At 30.7% G+C, this 19820-nt stretch overlaps 1 protein-coding gene across 1 annotated transcript; it reads right to left on the reverse strand.

Annotated features, from left to right (window-relative positions):
* Positions 1 to 6476: 6476 nt before the first annotated feature.
* Positions 6477 to 19607, reverse strand: LOC139488532 (uncharacterized). The gene is made up of 4 exons (XM_071274235.1): positions 19584 to 19607; positions 18817 to 19122; positions 17913 to 17984; positions 6477 to 7719 (listed from the first exon to the last, which is right to left on the reverse strand). The coding sequence occupies exons 2-4, from the start codon at positions 19049 to 19051 to the stop codon at positions 6788 to 6790; spliced, it is 1239 nt and encodes a 412-aa protein (XP_071130336.1). The 5' UTR covers positions 19052 to 19122; positions 19584 to 19607; the 3' UTR covers positions 6477 to 6787.
* Positions 19608 to 19820: the final 213 nt, after the last annotated feature.

Here is a 19820-nt window from a genome sequence, read left to right on the forward strand (position 1 = left end):
TGTATTTAATACATAAAATTGTCAAGTACTGATTTCAACTTTCCGGTCACATAGATATATGAAATACTTAAAGTTTCATACGTTTATCAATGTTATCAGGACGTATATCAATCGATTAAAAGACAAATTAAGGTTACAAAACTATAGTACTTGCATTATTCTTTCATTTCTAAAATCAAGATTCAGTAATCGAGAAATGATATAATAGTTTATTATTTACAATTAAACTTTAAGCAATGAATAATAAAATTCCTTAGATTTCACTATTCTAGATTAATATTGATTAATGCAATAGTTATTTTCCGTGTGTCGCTGAGATCTTTTTGTATTCGATTGATTTATCTTCGTATATTTCTTATGATGCACTTTCGTTATCGTTTATTATTTTTAAATAAGCAAAGGTGCTTTCGTTATCATGTGTATTATAGTTACGCCAAGACGTGCAAAAATAAATACGAATTATACAAATGAGTCGTAATGTCACATAAAATGCTTAATAGCAACCAATTATCATCGAGGTCAGAATATACGATAATAAAAACCATGACATATCTTCTTTCTTTTTCATACTGCATAAAAAATAATTTACTTATAGAGTGTAAAATAAAAGCAGCAGAATTAAAATTCTATACAACTAATATAATGTTCTATTATTGCAGGGATGAAAACAAAAGCTCAAAATATAAATATAATATCATATCCCTGATTTTTTAAAACTATGAATGGTGAATACATGAAATGTTAATGGGTCTAATGAAGAAAGTTTTTGTTAAGTCATGTACGTGGCAAATCAAGAGTGCGGAGAATAATAATATACACCAAGTCCGTTATAGAATTGCTTATTCAGACAAAAATAAAGGAATGTTCCTAGTAAAAATTTAACGGACGACTTACACTGTACGACTACATTATCTTCTATATAAAAAATTGAAAACAACACGTTTAATGATTTCTTGCGTCCGAAGCGCTTTTCTGGATTTACCTTCATCAGGAACGCTCAAATCCAAACATTTAAAATCCGAAGATGTATAAGTACCGAAACCGTTTGAGAGCTATATGTCAAAAATACCTAAAATAAATAGCCAACTCCATCTAAAACCAACTACCTAAGGGAGGAGTTGAAACCTTAGTTTTGTTTAATAATTTCAAAATTTATAAACGGACAATTTTAGTAAAGTTTGTTAAATCATGTCAGTACCGACGTACTGACTACTGAGTGGTTGATACCCTCGGGAACTGATAGTCCATCAACAGAGGTATCGACGCAGTGGTGTAAAAAATTGAAAACAACACATTTAATAATTTCCTGAGCCAGAAGATAAATTGATCAAATGAGCTATTACTGAAATTTTAGTCCAAGAAATATATAAAATAAAATTTGCACAATCCCTGCGCCGTTTTATGTGACTGGGATCTATTCTGATATATGGATACTGAATTGGAAGTCACTGCCTGCTTTTCACATAATAACTTGCATTAATAGCGATCCTACTTTCAAATACTCCATTCGACATCAAAACCAAAAATTAAATAGCAGCCAATATTTTCTATAAACAAACTTGGAAGACAATATTACTAGTTGATAGTACGTAATGGATTCGTAATAAATGTAGAAAAATGTGCACAGAGGAATGGGATTATACTTAATACAGGAACTTCTGAGGAAGATTGAATAGAAAAAGGCAATTTCCTAACTTTACTTGATGTATAGATGATGTTTTTTTACTATATAACTCAAAGTTTGATGAATATGTTGCACATATCTATCCCATTAACTTAATGATAAAAAAATGCATCAGACACGGTGCAATCTGCATCATATAATGACTTACATCCAGAAAATGACAATGGGGATCAGTTGCATACATATTATATATCTTCAATTTGATATGATATGTCAATGCTTGTATTCTAACAGTTACTGTTTAGCCTACGTTTGTGTTATCATGTTTTTGTATTCTAGTCTTTCGTTTTTGCGAATGTGTTTTGCACAATGTTTTGTCTATGTGGTATTTTGTTCCCTTTTTTTGTTGACATTTTTGTTTGTATTTAGATTGATCAAGATTATAATACACTGTTGACTACTTTATCCCTATTTTTGACTTTTTTACCTATTATGTCTGTTTTTATAGTTTACACATCGTTGTCAATATAATAATTTGATACGACTGTCATCCAAGTGAGATGTTTAGCTAATTGTAAAATAAGGTTTAATCCAGTATTGTCTACATACGAAAACAGAAATATGACAGTTGTTATCAATTTGTTTTATGTGCTTGCAATTTTAATTTTGCCATTTGCCTGAGTATTTTCTGTTTAAATTTTCCTCAGAGTTCGGTATTTATGTGACTTATTATGACAAACCTAATCACGAGCTATTGGTATATATTATCGTTTTAATGCACATGATGCAGTGTAAATTGTTTATTTACGACGTTTTTTATATACGTTTTAGTATGACACACATTAAAATATAAATATTCGATTCATATCCCGGATAAAAGAACTTGAAAGCTTATCTCCCGTTAACGCCCATTGAATACGTGGATGTCTTGTTTATTTAAAACATTCAAAAGAAAAGACTGTTCATCCATACAGAGACCTTTTCAGCTGGTAATTCAGATATAAAATGGTTTTATCAGATAAAGAAAATAAAAAAGAAGCCTTGAAAATAGAGTATGTGTTAAGCAACTAATTTTATAGATAATTCAAACTAATGTTTAATGTCTTCCCTGTTTTTTAGCTTTGTACTTTTGTACAACAAAAATGTAATTTACTGTTTCGTCATCACGTTAAAAGAAACAATAAGCTCATTCAATGTTTGACGCGTCTTGTTCGTGTCATTATTATTTAGTATTCTTTAAAATTGATTGAAGAGATAGTGATTTGTAAATTCAGATTAGATTAGAGCACTGTATATTTATCATTGTATCTATTGTAGTGGTGTGTTCCTTGACCTGCGACTATATGTAAAATGAATGGTTCATAACATATAAATCATATTACTTCATTGTGTTCGATTTAATTTCTGAACTAGTAAAACAAAAACTATAAATGTTGTTCATTTGAAGCAGAGTGTATCTACTTAGTGAACTTATTACCAGGGCAAAATTACCTGAATAACACATTTTCCTCAAAAACGATCTACTGGGAAATAAATGTTAGTTTCACAAATCTACAATTAACAGGAAGAGATTAACAAAATATATATATTTTATTTTGAACGAAAACAGTAGAAAAAATAAAGACCCTTCAAAACAGATTCGTATGCTAAACTGTTAACATAATAGGGAATTATTATGTGGAAAACTGTAAAATCATGTAGTTTTTTTAAAAGATTAATTAAGTTATAGTTCCATTTTGACAAGGCATTTGTTTCAGGGGTTATGTCAAAAAAGCTGTCTTAGAACAATACTAGGGCATGTTTTCAGGTAATCTTCGGACATTTAATCGTTCTCAGTCATATCAATAGAAGTCCTCTAAGATAGAAATATCTTTAAGTTTAGTAAATTAAGATAGCCTGTTTAGTGTCTTTAATTTTTTTTTAAATTCAAACCCTAACTATTTTACAAGTAAAAACAGCTTCAAAACGGAATAAAATTCCTGTACCAATGTGAACATCAGCAAGTACAGTGTATAGAAGTCACTAAAATGAGTTAACAATCGATCAAATCTTTAATACTCATTGATTAAAGGACGATGACAAACAAGGTCACAACTGTTCGTCTTTTCTTAGGTAACATTTTTGTTTCTCAAGAGACAAACATTTTTATTTCATGTTTGTTAAAAATGACCTGGTCACTTCAAAATCATGTAAAAACAATGTCTTTTCAATGTTAATTCAAATGTTTTCCTGATTTTAACTGAAAACAAACCATGTTTTACTTTTCCTTCGAAAATAAATACTTTTTTTTGTTTTATTCCGAAACAATTTAGTATGTAAAAAAGCACGTCGTAATATTTGACAGCTTTACGGTACCGCAGTCGTTCTGCATCGAATTCCCTCGTCCATACATGGCTAACACAATAATTCATATATAATTTGTCTCAAATTTAGCTCAACAAAGTTTTGTCTGCAAATGTTTGTTCTTTCCTCAGCTGTATTCGAAATACTGCAGCTTGAAACATCGTTGAAACTCCGCCTACACGATGAACAGCGTTTTAGACCATTCGACACACTAGGATATGTACATATAGCTGTAGTTAGTCATGTAAGTCGAGTAATGTCTTTTCCTGTTGGCATTATCTAGGGTTGTTTCACAGTTAATGATGAATAGTGATCTTGCAGATTAAATATTTATGATTGTTTGATTGAATTATAAAAAAACAATCCTATATGCCATTAAAACCTTAGTCGTAAATGCATTACAACTATGGTGGTCTTCTGCTGTTTTCTGTTCTTCGGTTGAGTTGTTGTCTCTTTAACACATTCCCTATTCCCATTTTCAATTTTACTTACTAGACAATATTAATAAGTGTATGTTTGTGAAATATTAAAAAGCTTAACTATGATTGACATAGATATAACTTTGGTAAAACAAAATGATAGGTTACATCTTTTTTAATTAAAAAAAAATGAAAAGGATGGAGAATACGATATATTAGTTGCTCAACCGTACTACGTTGTGATGTTGAACTAATATTTCAGGTTAAGATGCGGGTTGGCGCCTGTTGGAATGTTTGGACCTGCTGCGTTTGTTTGCACTGTCCAAAGTCAGAAGCCTGTTGTTCGGTGGTTGTCTTTTGTTTGTTTAATTCATAGGTGTTTCTCGTATTTATATAGATTAGACCGTATGTTTATTCTGTTTGAATGTTTCTTTTCACTCTATATTTTATATCTTGCTGTTCGGTGTGAGCCAAGATTCTTTGTTGAATGCTGTACTTTGACCTATAATTATATACTTTTACAAATTGTGACCTGGATGTAGAAATGTCTAATTGGCACTCATATCACTTCTTCTCATATCTTTTTAGAATAGATTTAAATCAGATGATGAGAAATCTATGTTTCTAATCAATTATGTACGCAACTGTTGCTACGTTTATACTTTGATTAGTTAAAAGGACAAAAGTCACTTGACAAAAAGTAACAAAAAACTTTTTATATGATATAAAAAAGTAGATGTGGTAAGATTTACAATGAGACAATACTCAACAATAGACCGGATGACTAAGGTCACCATATAGCCTCCAATAATGAATTACAAAGCCCATACAGCATAGTCAGCTATAAGAGATCCCGAAATGACAAAATGTAAACAAAATTCTAATGATTGTTTCAATATATAAGATAAAGTTCTTGAAATAATTTCTTTTTAATATTTTCGTGTAAATTTATTTTACAGTTTGAAAATTGTTTACATAATTTGTTTACATGCAAAGGATTTTTTTTGTAGCATCATAAAGTCACTTTTCTTAATGAGTTGATCACTATAGTTATTTTAAAATCCATTGTGTTTACAAAAGAGCTTTATATATACATGAAATTTGAGTCTGCGGAAGATAATCATTTGACATACTTAGCCTCCTTGAGCAACAACAATCATTGTGGACAAAGGGTGCTTGTAGAAATGATGACCCAGACTGGACATAAATTTGTATATCTTTATTAGTGCAAAGCTCCAGTAAATGTAAAATGAAACTCACATCATCGATATCAAATACTACATTATCAATGCAAATAATGATAGAGTTTTACAAATCGATCAATACAATTGCATTATATGCAATATTAATTTATAAAAAAACAGTAATGAAAATGTTGCACATTGTTTTATATATATAATCTCTCAAAAAACTTGAAGGTATAAAAGAAAATAAGACTTTCCAAAAAATCATGGCTATAAGACTTAAAAAGGGAAAACGCTATAAAATAATTGACCTGTTAACTATTTTTCGTGTTTAAGCTTCCCGGGAGTAGGAGCAACCTCATATGGAGTATACATGTACATCCTTAGTAATTTTAATCAATTGTCATTTTTATGTACATCATATTGAAATATAGCATTTTTGTTTGCATGGCATAATTATAAGAACTTGTATTTATTAATAAACATAATATATAATTCAGAAACTGATGTCAAATGTCAAATGTCAATAGTGTATGCATGTATATCCAAGATGATGACCTCGGTTAAAAATACGAATTATTCAGATGGGAAACAAACAAAAAAATGAAAAGCAATGCATTTATGTCGTATTGGATATTAAGAGCATTGGACGTACTGAAAAGGTCAAAGTTTTTGTTAACTATATGAACAAGGGGACCAATGATTTTTTTTTATTTTGAAGATGCGCCACTCTGCTTTAATTCACAAACACAGAAAATAATACTTTTTAAGAATAACATACATGCACGCTTTCTCAAAAATATAATGAATCCCTATCGTACTTTGATATACAACAAAGTATTTTGATATTTTATTATATTAAAAAAATAAATGTGCTGTAAAACACATAAATCAAGCACACACAAGGAATGCATCTATTTACTTTACTAGATAAAGGTTTATTTTAATTTTTTAACTAAATTGTATTTCTTTCTTAATATTTTCATAATGGCTGACAATTCATCGTCTATGTTGTATCACTATCCGTGATACATTGAATCATTTAGCATACAAAACCGTGCAATATATTGAAAGACTGTATGTTGTACATTTTTAATGGATATATAATGAATATATATTCAATAACCAATTCCATGTTTTGTTTGAACACATTAGTGTGGAGACTCTGTTGACGCATACACGTATTTATCTGATTCTTGCAGGTTAGTAGGAGATTGCTATTGGGATACCAGTAATGTTTGTTCTGTAGATTCATAAGTATGTTCAACTGAGTTTCGATTGGTTGATAATGATTCGTATTTGTTGCAAAAATTATCTTCCTGATCAGTTGAAATTTTAATGTCATGTGGTTGTGCATGTTCTGTAGACTCATATGTATGTTTATCAGATTCTTGTTGCTTTTTCAATGATTCATATTGATTGGTATGGGTTGATTCATAGATATGCTTGTCTGAGTTTCTATTGGTTGATAACGATTCGTATTTGATGCAAATATGTTGGTCCTGTTCAATGTCGTGTGGTTGTGTAAGTTCTGTAGACTCATAAGTATGTTTATCCGATTCCGGTGGCTTTGTTAATGATTCATATTGATTTGTATTGATTGAGTCTGATTCATAGATATGTTTGTCTGAGTTTCTGTTGTTTGACAATGTTTCGTATGTGTGGCAAATATTTTGATCCTGTTCCATTGAAGTTTTAATGTCAGGTGGTTGTACAAATTCTGTTGATTCATAAGTATGTGTATCTAATTCCTGTTGTTTTGTTAATGATTCACATATATTGTTTCGGATTGAGTCTGATTCATAAATATGTTCAAACGAGTTTTTATTTGTAGATAATGATTCATTTTTGGTGCAAATGTTTTTGTTCTGTTTAATTGAAGTTTTTATGTTTTGTAGATGATGTTGTATAGTAGGAATTTCATTTCTTTTCTCATTTATCTTTATCATGCTAATATGTGACATTTCACTATAGTTTATTACGTTATAATTTGACGAATCGGTCATCTCTGTTGTAGTTGAATTATGCTGAGATTGACAGGGTTTTAATTTTTTGGATCTCGATCTTCTGTAGCAAACAATTAAGATGATCAGTAAAGCAGCATCTATTGTTACAATCAGTGGAGACATGATAGTCACATGAATACTAGCTGAAAAAAATAATAAATAAGCCTGCAGGAAAAAAATGCCGTTTGTAAAAGAAAATATAGCCAAAATGAATTCATGGAAAGTGCATTTGCAAAATAAGTTGTTCTGGCCCAACTCGGTAACAATAAATTCGTACTTTATTTGGCCTTTTTAACCTTTTTGGATTCGAGCGTCACTGATGAGTCTTTTGTAGACGAAACACGCGTCTGGCGTTTATACTAAATTTTTACTAAAGTCCTGGTATCTATAATGAGTTTATTTACAACCACTGGGTCGATGCCACTGCTCGTGGCGATTTATTTCCCCAAAGGGTATCACAAGCCCAGTAATCGGCACTTTTTGTGCTGACATGAATTGTCATTAAATATGGTTATATTTATAAATTTACTGTTTACAAATTTTTGAATTTTTTTAAATACTAAGGCTTTTCTACCTCAGGCATAGATTACCTTAGCTGTAGTTTTGGTTTCTCAATGCTCTTCAACTTCGTACTTTATTTGGCCTTTTTAATTGTTTTAGATTCGAGTGTCACTTATTAGTCTTTTGTTGACGAAACGCGCGTCTGGCGTATATACTAAATTTAGTCCTGATATCAATGATGAGTTTATTTAATACACTTTCTGTCTTCAACACCTAGAGGCCGGCTTCATCTGGTCCCGAAACAACTCGGTCTTAATGATGATATCATGGGAATCGGTAATGTATCAAGAACCGATAATGTTAACATTTTGAATATAGTTTCTAAAACTGATCGTAGAAGGCGTTCTGATGGACGTACAATAAAAATCAATCAATGAAAATTTTGTACCAAGAACACAAATATTTCTGACCCTTATTTCTATTTCAAAAAAACAACGGCAGACATTATCTATTAACTCTGTGCTTTACCTGTTAAAAAATTACATCAAATATAAGAGGATTGCAACACAATTCCATAGTGCAGTCCTAAGTATGAAATCGTCAAAATTATTATTGCTTACTGTTATTCTAAACTCTTTACCAAAATTAATCGCCCTGAAGATCATTTCGAACCTTTTATTGAAATCAAATATGGCAATAAAGATTTTGATTTTGTAAATACTGCTGGTATTTTTAATGATCATTCTTCTAAGGAAAAAATCCCTAGTGATTTGATAATACTGAACTTGCTCTGATTTGTTAAGTTGACAAAAAATTTACCCGGAAATATAAAATTGATTATAGCGAAGTTTGTCAAGATGTCAATATCAGTGCCAATAAATCTACGTCATGAAATTGCAGTAATTCCGAATACATGTTATAACAAGAACCGGAACATCGTTCATGACCGGGAGTTGAAACCATTTATAGTAAATGACATTAATATTGTCCTCGTCAATTATTAATTGGAATGATTGTCGTAACATCATCCACGACTCACTCCGTAATTCCTGCTCGAAATGGTGAAAATGAGAAAAAACTGACAAGAAATCCTTAAATTATCTTTTTAATTCAGTAATGAAAATAGTTGATATACGTATAAAACATTTTACAGAACATTTCATCCTAACAACAACCATAATAGCATATTTCTCGTATCAAACATAAGCTAAAAGAACTCGCCAAGGAATATCTTTTTGTCCTGGCTGATAAGGCTGCCAATTATATCATTATTGTTTGACGTAAAATATTTACATAGAGGTTATGCAAAAGGAAACCCCGAATTCACCAACATTCCAGTTGACTCCGTTTTCAAAAAATGACATATGTCACAAACATTAAGTAACAGCTACATTTTTACAAGCAGAACCAAATACAATTTAAGTGTTTCTAATAGTCATGATAGTATTGGCTTCTGAAGCTGCACAAAACTCCTAACAAAAACAGATTTTGTTCGTACTCAAGCCATTGTTAAATTTCTAAACTATTGATTTTACTTACAAGTACGTATACACTTGGTACAATCAAATTCCTGGTGATAAATTGTTCTTATAAAGCCTTTAAAAATAGTGGATGTAATTACTCTTGAAGTGTAAAATATTCGTTGGAAGTACTTGATATACTTAATGCTAATCCCTTTTTCATCAGCACATTATGATAGTGACTTGGAAAATCTTGAAAATGAAATTAGTTCATTTTCTATTGAAGGACAAATTATTTTAATAGGGGATTTTAATTCTAGGACTGCAATGAAAGCAGATTACATAGAAAATGACTCAGATGAAATAAATAATTTTGATGGTATTGACCTTCTTCCAGAGAGCTATATAACTGATATTGATATCAGAAGAGTAAACCAAGATAGCACTTTGAATACATTGGGGAATAAATTACTTGAATTATGTTCGTCCTCAAGGCTTCGTATACTTAATGGTCGTTTTTTGGGAGATTCCCTGGGATATTTTACTTATATGTGTAATACTGGGTTCAGTACAGTTGATTATGCTATTGCAAGTGAGAGTCTCCTGCCTGAGGTAAAATACTTTAAAACAAATGACTTTACATATTTATCAGATCATGTTCAAATAAACTTATATATGAATTGTTCTATTATATCAGATACATGTATGAAGAAATGTTTAGATGAGAAGAGATGGCATTTGATAAAATCATACAAATGGACAGAATTGTCATCTTCAAAATTAATTGATGTTCTATCAACAGAAAATGTTAAAAAGGAAATTTTAGATTTAGAGATGGAACATTTTGATAGCAATAAACTAGGCGTTGATAGTGCAACTGAAAAACTAAACAAAATTTTACAAACTATTGCAGAAAATACATGTAAAGTCATATCTAAACCAACAAAAAAGAAAAAGAAAAAAATTAAACAAGTATGGTCAGATAATGTAGTATATGAAACAAAAAGACAAATAAACTATTTAGGAAATAAAATCAAGAATAACTTAAATGACAAAAGTTTAAAATCTAAATATTTTGAATTATGTAAAAAACTAAAAAAAATGATTAAACAGAAAAAATTTGAATATCACCAAAAACTTTATAAATCACTTTCAGATAATTTAAAAAATAATCCAAAAGAATACTGGAATGTTCTAAAGGCAATAAAAAAGAAACCAAATATTGAAGAAGATATTCCTGAAATTTTAATGAATGAAAATAAAATCATAAAACATTTTCAGGATCAGGGTACACCAGCCTCATATGATAAATCCTTTGTAAATAAACTGGAACGTGAACTAAACATTATAGAAGATAATATTGAATTGAATATGGAAACTGATGCACCAATAACATTTGCTGAAGTAAAACTGGTCATTTCAAACCTAAAAGTAAACAAATCAGCAGGTCCAGATAGAATTGTGAATGAAATACTCAAACACTCACAACCTGTGATAATTAATTCTATTGTAAAAGTTTTTAATTTGATTTTAAAGACAGGTAATTATCCAGATTCTTGGAAATTATCTTTCATGATCCCTTTACATAAAAAAGGTGACAAGTTAGACCCTAATAATTATAGAGGCATTTCTCTTATAAGTAATCTATCAAAAATTTTTAATGCCATATTAAATAATAGGCTAATCAAGATTGTTGACAAACAATTAAGTGATTGTCAGTTTGGTTTCAGAGAAAATCACAGAACAGCTGATAGCATCTTTTTATTAAAGTCCTTGATTAATAAATATTTACATAAAGAGAAAAAAAAGATTTATGCCTGCTTCATAGATCTGAAAAAGGCTTTTGATTCAGTATGGAGAACTGCTTTACTTTATAAATTATGTAAAATGGGAGTTGTCAAGTCTTTTTATAGAGTTATAAAACAACAATACTTAAATACTAAATCATCTTTAAAATATAAAGATTATGTATCAGAATATTTTAATATTGCTAGAGGGGTTAAACAGGGAGACACACTAAGTCCCACTTTATTTAATGTCTTTATAAATGATATTGTAAAAAATTTTGAGGGAAATGATTCAAGTCCCCTTAAACTTATAAATAGTAAGGTAGGATGCCTTCTTTTTGCGGATGATCTTTTAATCCTATCAGAATCAAAAGAGGGTCTACAAAACAGTTTAAATAACGTTAAATTATATTGTAACAAATGGCAACTCTCTTTGAATACAAACAAAACTAAATCCATGATTTTTAGTCAGTCAAAACATAAAAGTGAAACATCACATATTTACTATGAGAATAAAGCCATAGAGAGTGTAACAGAATATTCATTTTTGGGAATGTTGATAAAATGTAATGGAAATTTATCACAAAGTACTTTAGAGCTGACAAAAAAAGCAAAAAAAGTATTTTTTGCAATAAAATCATATACTAAATCATTGAATAATCTACCTATAAAAGTAGCAAATAATCTTTTTGATTCTTTAGTAAAACCAATTATGACCTATAATTCAGAAGTAACATATTTGGATACATATATTTCTTTTCATCGAGCCAAAAGCAGAGCCTTAACTTCAGGAAAAGAAATTAATCAACTTGATTTTATAGACAAAACCCCCATAGAAAATATGCATCTTAAATTTTGTAAATCTACTCTAGGGATAAGAAAAAATGCATCCAATTTAGGAGCAAGAGTTGAATTAGGAAGATTGCCTATAGAATGTTTTATTAAAACACAAACCCTTTTATATTTAGCTAGACTATATAATAATAATATTAATCCATTATTAAAGGAAGCTTTTTCTCTAGCACAGTCTTTAGATTTGACAGGAACTTACTCATGGTATACATATGCTAAAAATATTGTCAAAGAGACTAACGTTGACCTTAATATTCTTTCTGCTTGTAAGGACATAAAAGATGTAAATAAAATAAAAAACGATATAAAGTTAAAAATGAAAAATAGATATGAAGATTTAATTCAAAATAAATTTCAAAACATCGATGATAAAAGTAAATTTTTTCTCTATAAAAAACTTAAAAAAGATTACAAACTAGAATATTATCTAAATACATCTAATTTTCAGATAAGGAGATTAATCACTAAATTTAGAATAAGTGATCACTCCCTCTTGATTGAAAAGGGGAGATATTTTAAAATCCCAAGAGAGGAACGTCTTTGCCATAAATGTAAAATACTAGAGGATGAGAAACATTTTTTACTATATTGTGAGTATAATAAAACTCTAAGAAATGAATTTTTTCATCACATATGTACAGAAAATAATAACTTTAATAATTTAAATGAAGAAGAAAAAATTCATTATTTACTAAATCCATCATCGCCTTTACAAACAAATAAGTTAGGATCCTTCTTGAAAAAGTCATTAGAACTGAGGGCAGGGGACTCTTAACAACTTGTTTGTTGTTATACATTTTAATGCTGTTGATATTTTGTATGTTTAATATGTATGTATATATGTTTATTGTGTTTATTGTATTAATATATGTTGGTCACAAACTGTAAAGTTTATATGACAATAAAATATTTGATTTGATTTGATTTGCTAATATTGGTGATTTTGAATCTGTTCAAAGTTTAAATTTTTCTACCCTGCATACCACTTTCTCTTATAAACTTAAAAAGAACAAATTCACACACCTAATTAATTTAGCATTTAAAAAGTCAGAATGCAAATATATATGTTTCACCTCTTTTAGGTCATTTTTAGTAATAACCAACAAAAGAAATATGTCATTTGTACCTGCTTTGATACTATAACTGTCCTTGAATATTTACTAGATAACATCATGAACATGTGTGTTCGCTAAGGAGATTCCATATATCGGAATTCCAATTGGGACATACTGTGCACCATTTATTGCGGAACCGCTTCTTTATTGATATGAGTTATGAGATACAATTTATGATTAAACTTAGCAAAGACCGATCGAAACAACATTTGATACAAAAAGTTATTTACACTTTTAGATATTTGGATGATATATTGGCTCTAAATAATGACAACTTCAGTGTTTACACTAAAGAGATTTTCCCGGCTGAACTGAGTTTAAATAAATCTAATACTGGCAATGAACACTGCCCGTTTCTGAATCTTGATATCTATATCTGGAACGGGAAGCTTTATACCAAAACTTATGATAATAGAGATAATTTTTCATATCCTATTGCATGTATTGTTAATTTTCTTTTTTTGAAATGGTGACGTTCTCTTGTCACCATCCTATGGTGTTTATATACCTCAACTTGTTCGATTTTCTCGTGTGTGTAGCAAAGTGTTTGATTTTAACGAAATAAATCTCTGTATTACACCAGGGTTTTCGGTATCGCAAACTACACAAAACTTTTACTAAATTTTATCATTGGTACAAGGACATCATTCGTAAAATTACTACAAATCAACATGCAGACATACATGTATAATGCAGTTCATGTATTTCACATCCAACATTTTATGGTAATATTATTTACAAAGCACAGCAAGGTCGGTTTTCGCCTCAACAGCTAACCAACCTTGAAACAGACTTATTCGGAAGGGAAATAGTTACGATACTGTTGCAAGGTCATTAAAGGTGACATAGTTTGGTATTTACATTAATGCACTAATAGGGTCTTTGCATCGGAAATAATTCTAAAACTTTTACAACAATGAAGAAACTAAGGCAACATTAACCTTATATACATTTGACTACACTGGGTCGATGCCACTGCTGGTGGAGATTTATTTCCCCGAGGGTATCAAAAGCCCAGTAGTCAGCTCTTTTTGTGCTGACATGAATTGTCACTTATATACATTTGACTACAAGAATTATCTTGAGGTCCTTTTTGATCATAAAGCTCTTCAACTATTTCTGTTTTTATACATCATTGGCTTTTTACATATTCAGAGTTTAGCGATCCCGTTGAAGGTAAATCCCCAAAACAGCTTCGGATGGTAATATTAGGTAATACAATTCGAAATTGTCATATTTGACCTAGCAATTGTCATTCACATATATGTGACAAACCATTAAATTCTCAGATCAATGAAGGAACGAGGTCACGATATTTTTTTTCATTTTATGAAGAAACATATATTCAGAACACCCAAGTTATTTAGCTGGATTCATCAAAATTACAGAATTATAGTTATCAAAGGTACCGGGATTATAATTTAGTAAGGCAGACACGCTGTCTACATAAAACTCATCAGTTACGCTCATATCAAAAAAGATTAGAAAGCCAAACAAATACGAAGTTGAAGAGCATTGAGGATTTAAAATTCCAAAAGGTTGTGCCAAATACTGCTAAGGTAAACTATGTCTTGGATAAGAAAATCCTTAGTTTTTTGGAAAATTCAAATGATTAAAAACAGGAAATTTATAAAAAAAAAATGACCACATTATTGATATTCATGTCAACACCGAAGTGCTGACTAATGGGCTGGTGATACTCTCGGCGACGAAACGTCTCCTAGCAGTGGCATTGACCCAGCGGTATAAATAGTTATCAAAGGTACCAGGATTATAATTTAGTACGCCAGACGCGCGATTTATCTACATAAGACTCATAAGTGTCGCTCCTATCAAAAAAGTTAGAAAGCCAAACGAATACGAAGTTGAACATTGTTGAATAGCATCGAGGATCCAAAATTCCAAAAAGTTGTGCCAAATACGCTAAGGTATATCATGCCTGGGATAAGAAAATCTTTAGCTTTTTTTTAAATTCCAAATATTCTAAACAGGAAATGTATAAAAATGACCACCATATTGATATTCATGCCAACACCGAAGTGCTGACTACTGGGCAGATGATACCCTAGGGATCGAAACGTTCACCAGCAGTGGCATCGACCAAGTGAAGTAAATAGGTACCAGGATTATCATTTAGTACGCTAGACGCGCGTTTCGTCTTCATAACACTCATCAGTGACGCTCATATAAAAAAAGTTAGAAATCCAAACAAATACGAAATTGAGGAGCATTGAGGATAGTCATTTTTATAATCTTAGATGAAAACATTTCATTTGTTTCAATTTTTCACATGTATATGTATTTATTATAGGGGGGTTCAAGTCATTTACAATCAATCATTTAGCATGTTTAGGAATAAACTTGGAATGAGACACTATCGGGGTTCTATTGGGCAAGTACATCTTGCTTGATTCACATAAACCTGTACATGCCAATACATATTTGCATATGTTCTCTTACAAAGGGAAACAATGAGATTTACTCCAAAAACTTGGTGTTCACGCTGCAGTCTATTTCGGGAAAGTTGAAATATCTCTTAATGGTTATATGATTTTCGGGGGGGGGGATAACATATATGTACTATTAAAGTAAGATATATAATTTAGCACGCTAGACGCGTTTTTGGTCTTCATAAGACTCATCAGTTACGCTCATATAAAAAAAGTTAGAAAGCCAAACAAATACGAAGTTGAAGAGCATTGAGGATAGTCATTTTTTTAAATCCTTTCAAACGGATATTTAACCTATAGCGACATCTCTAATTTGTATGAAACATCTGTATTCAAAATGACAAGGCTGTGGCTTAACTCCTAATGGTAATGAAACATCTCAGCTTAAGGTCAGTTTGAAATTTAAACGTAATGTTAGAGGTGTTAAACTCTTCAGCAAGTATATAAAATAAACATAAACCATACAAACTAAAACCATACAAACTAAATACCGATACAAGTATCTGATATAATGTATTCTTAAAGAATATTGTGCAATAAGCATGATAAGGGCATAACAATTTTCTAACCGAAATTTGATCTTTTTTTTTATTCCATGTTTACAATATGAATGTTTCACCCTAACGATTGAATGGTGAATGGGTATATGGTCATCTGTTGGGATCTTCCGACCACCAGAAACATACTTGTCAACGTTGTGTGTGCATTTGGCTATGAAGGAAGTAAACATTTCAAAGAGTGTCACGTTTTCCGGAGGTTGTGAACACTTAAGTTATAACAATTCATTAACTGGTCCAAAAAGGGGGGGGGGGGAGGGGGGTTCATAACCAATATCCCTAATGTTCAAGCTAGAAGTGGCACAATCCATTTCGCCAATAATTCCAGTTTTTAATTTGTGTTTTAATTTATTCTCGTCCCGAACATGCATGAAATATTTTCTACTTGACAAAAAGAGAACATAAACCAATCAGGCCTACCAGTGGGAGGTTTTGCTAGCTATAAAACTAAGTTTATTCCATTATGTTCTGTTGATTTAATGAACCGCTCACAAACAGCATTCAGTCAACCGTTATACCAAATGCCATGCATGTATCACATTTATCACGATTTGTACAACTATTTGCAAAATAGCTCAACTAAGATGACCGGCATCTTTATTAGTATACACATTTTACCAAGGATTTGTAGTGTTTGTAATTAAATGATTATACGTGAATTTTGTTTTGTTCTGCTCCAAGATAAAGTTAACATGACCGAAAGTTAACTTGTAAACAGGACTACTCTGATTCGTGAATATCATTGCAGAATCATCACATGAATGTATTAACAAGTTTGCTTAAAAATAGTATTTTTTATGGACCGATTTAAAGGAGATCAGTCCCAACGATTGACATTACTGTTCTGTAAAATAGCAGACTTTTCCAAAGGACAGTGTAACAGCTGATCCCGATGTCGTCTTTCATGCTAAAACAAGGACTTAGCTATTTATGTGTGTTCTACATGAATCACCTTCCTGGGGAGCAATTAAAACAAATATCTTAATAACATTACCGTTCAATGAATAATTTACCGCATAGTTACAATTGGGAAATTGGATGATTAGTAAAAGGAGGAAAATGTATTTTAAGTATTTGTGCTATTTATATGGATTTGATCTAAATGAAACCAAGCTACATTTACAGAGGATTGAGTTAGACATATTGTTTTGCACTGGCATCTACGAAAATTCAGTGATCTTTGAAAAATTAATGCCAAGTCTTGGACTAAACACATTTAAATTCTGAATTCAAATTATTAAGTTATTAGGTAAAATCATGTTTACACATTTGTCTTTCGTTCATAATTTTGTACTTAAATAAGTTTTCTTGAATTTGTCTGAATTGTTTTACATTTGTCATTTCGAGGATTCTTATAGTTAACTATTCGGTATGTGTTTTGCCCATTGTTGAAGACCGTACGTTGATCTATAGTTGCTTATGTCTGTGTCATTTGGTCTCTAGTTGAGAGCTTTCTTATTGACAATCACAGCAGATTTTCTTTTTTTATCAAAAGATAAAACTAAAATGTTATATCAAATGCTAACTCAAACACTTACTCGCAATCTTAAGTGTATCGAGCTTAAATATTATCTTGTTAATAAGTAAAATTACGTTATGTTATGTATCGCATACCTAATGTAAATGATTCTTGGGATTCGTTTCGAGGAGAAGGATTCGTGACACATTGTCCTAGTCTGTCTTTACCTATGGAAAAAAAAAGACCCTTCGGTAATTTGTTAAATCAATGATTCATGACCTGCTATAATTGAATTTTATTACGACAAGAATTATATACTGATGATATAATTGATGACTGATATATGGCTGATTGACATCATGATTTGGTTGAATATTATGACAATAAACATCGTATACCTCTTGCGTTTTGTGAATCCTCTTCTATTTAACAGTTTTGGGTTTTATGCTTGCGAGAGATCCGACTATTTGGAAAGTTTTTTTTCTCATTGTTGAAGACCCTACGGTGGTCTATCATTACTTTTGTCCATTTTATTTTAACTCTGGTAAGTTGTTCACTCATTAGCCACCATACAGCTTCTTATATTTATGTGACAATGATTAACATGGTAGATGACACACGCATAGCAGAATGTGTCTTTCCGTCAGAAGTACCTGATATAACCCCCGAACTCTTCAGGGCTTGTGTTGTTTTATAGTTTTGTATGTTATGTTTTGTAAATGCTTGTTTGACTTGTTTTCGTTGTCTGTGTTTTTCCAAGCTTTTGGTGGTCTCTGTTCGACTTATCAGTTTGGTGTCTTTCTTTGGTTCCGTCCGCCTCTCAGTAAGCATTTAAGTTGTATTTCGTTCATTTATGTCGTCCACATCGCTGTAAGTTTGTAGGTTTCTGTATTGGTCTTGTGTACTATAATTGTCTGTTTTCGATCTATGAGTTTGAATGATCCTCTGGTATCGTTTGACGAACGAACTTTACTTGACGAATAATCGGTTAATATGATAGATGTCGTATATCAATAATTGAAAAAAATACATGCATTCAGTTGATTAACATCGTTTCACCTTGACAACACACAGCACCAGCTACTTTGGTTGTATTACAGCTGGTTGTATCCTCTGTATAATTACATTCGAACAAACTGACTTCAAGTCCATCACAATGCAGTGAATAAGGAGCTATCGGTATATCATTTAGTTTGTCGACAACTGTAGAGCTTCCTATCCAGGTTCTGTTAAGATATTTACAGAACACTGCAGCATCATTATCATCCCATCCATGACTACAAAGGTGATACATTTCTGTTAGTGATGGTTGATAGACTATTATTCGATGGTCCTTATCAAAATCATATACCGGCAGTTCTGGATCTGAGCATAGAAAGACATTTTTGAAACTTATGTTTTATGCTATTTCTCATTCTCTTAATATATACATTTAAAAGCCGACCAAGTCTTATCAAATACTTTACAAAAGCCCAAATAATTTAATAACTAAAAGTAAATGGAAATCTTTCCATTTTTTTACTAGTTCTTATTAAAGCAATGACAACATTGATGTGTGTTCTTTGTGAATTGATTACTCAGTTGATTAGTGCAGCTAATTTGCATTTTTTCATCCGTTTTATTGGTTTCCAAATAGCAATGTAACTTATTTCGATGTACATATTCGGTGCATAGAGTGATACTTTGTGTTTTACAAAACTTATTATATTGTTTGTTTTTCTCATTGTTGTGTAAACTTTTTTAATTGTGTATTTTTCTGGTGTATGACAACCTTTACGGAAATACTAATTGTCAAACAAGTTAAAGAAAACTGACAAGTAACTTACATTTAAAAGTATCATTTGTATCTGCAGTAGCTCCCTTATACTGTTAACCATGTACTTTATTTTTTCTACAAACGTTACAAGGAGAAACACGTTTTTTCTACAATTGTTATTTTTACCAATTTTTTTATTATTGGTTATAACTGTTTGTTAAATCTATTGGAAGATTGTAATAAAATTGATAGGAAATTTGAACTCATGATTTCATCAAGCAGATATAAAAGATGTGTTTTATACCCA

This window comes from Mytilus edulis, chromosome 9 (assembly GCF_963676685.1).
Source record: "Mytilus edulis chromosome 9, xbMytEdul2.2, whole genome shotgun sequence".
NCBI lineage: Eukaryota > Metazoa > Mollusca > Bivalvia > Mytilida > Mytilidae > Mytilus > Mytilus edulis.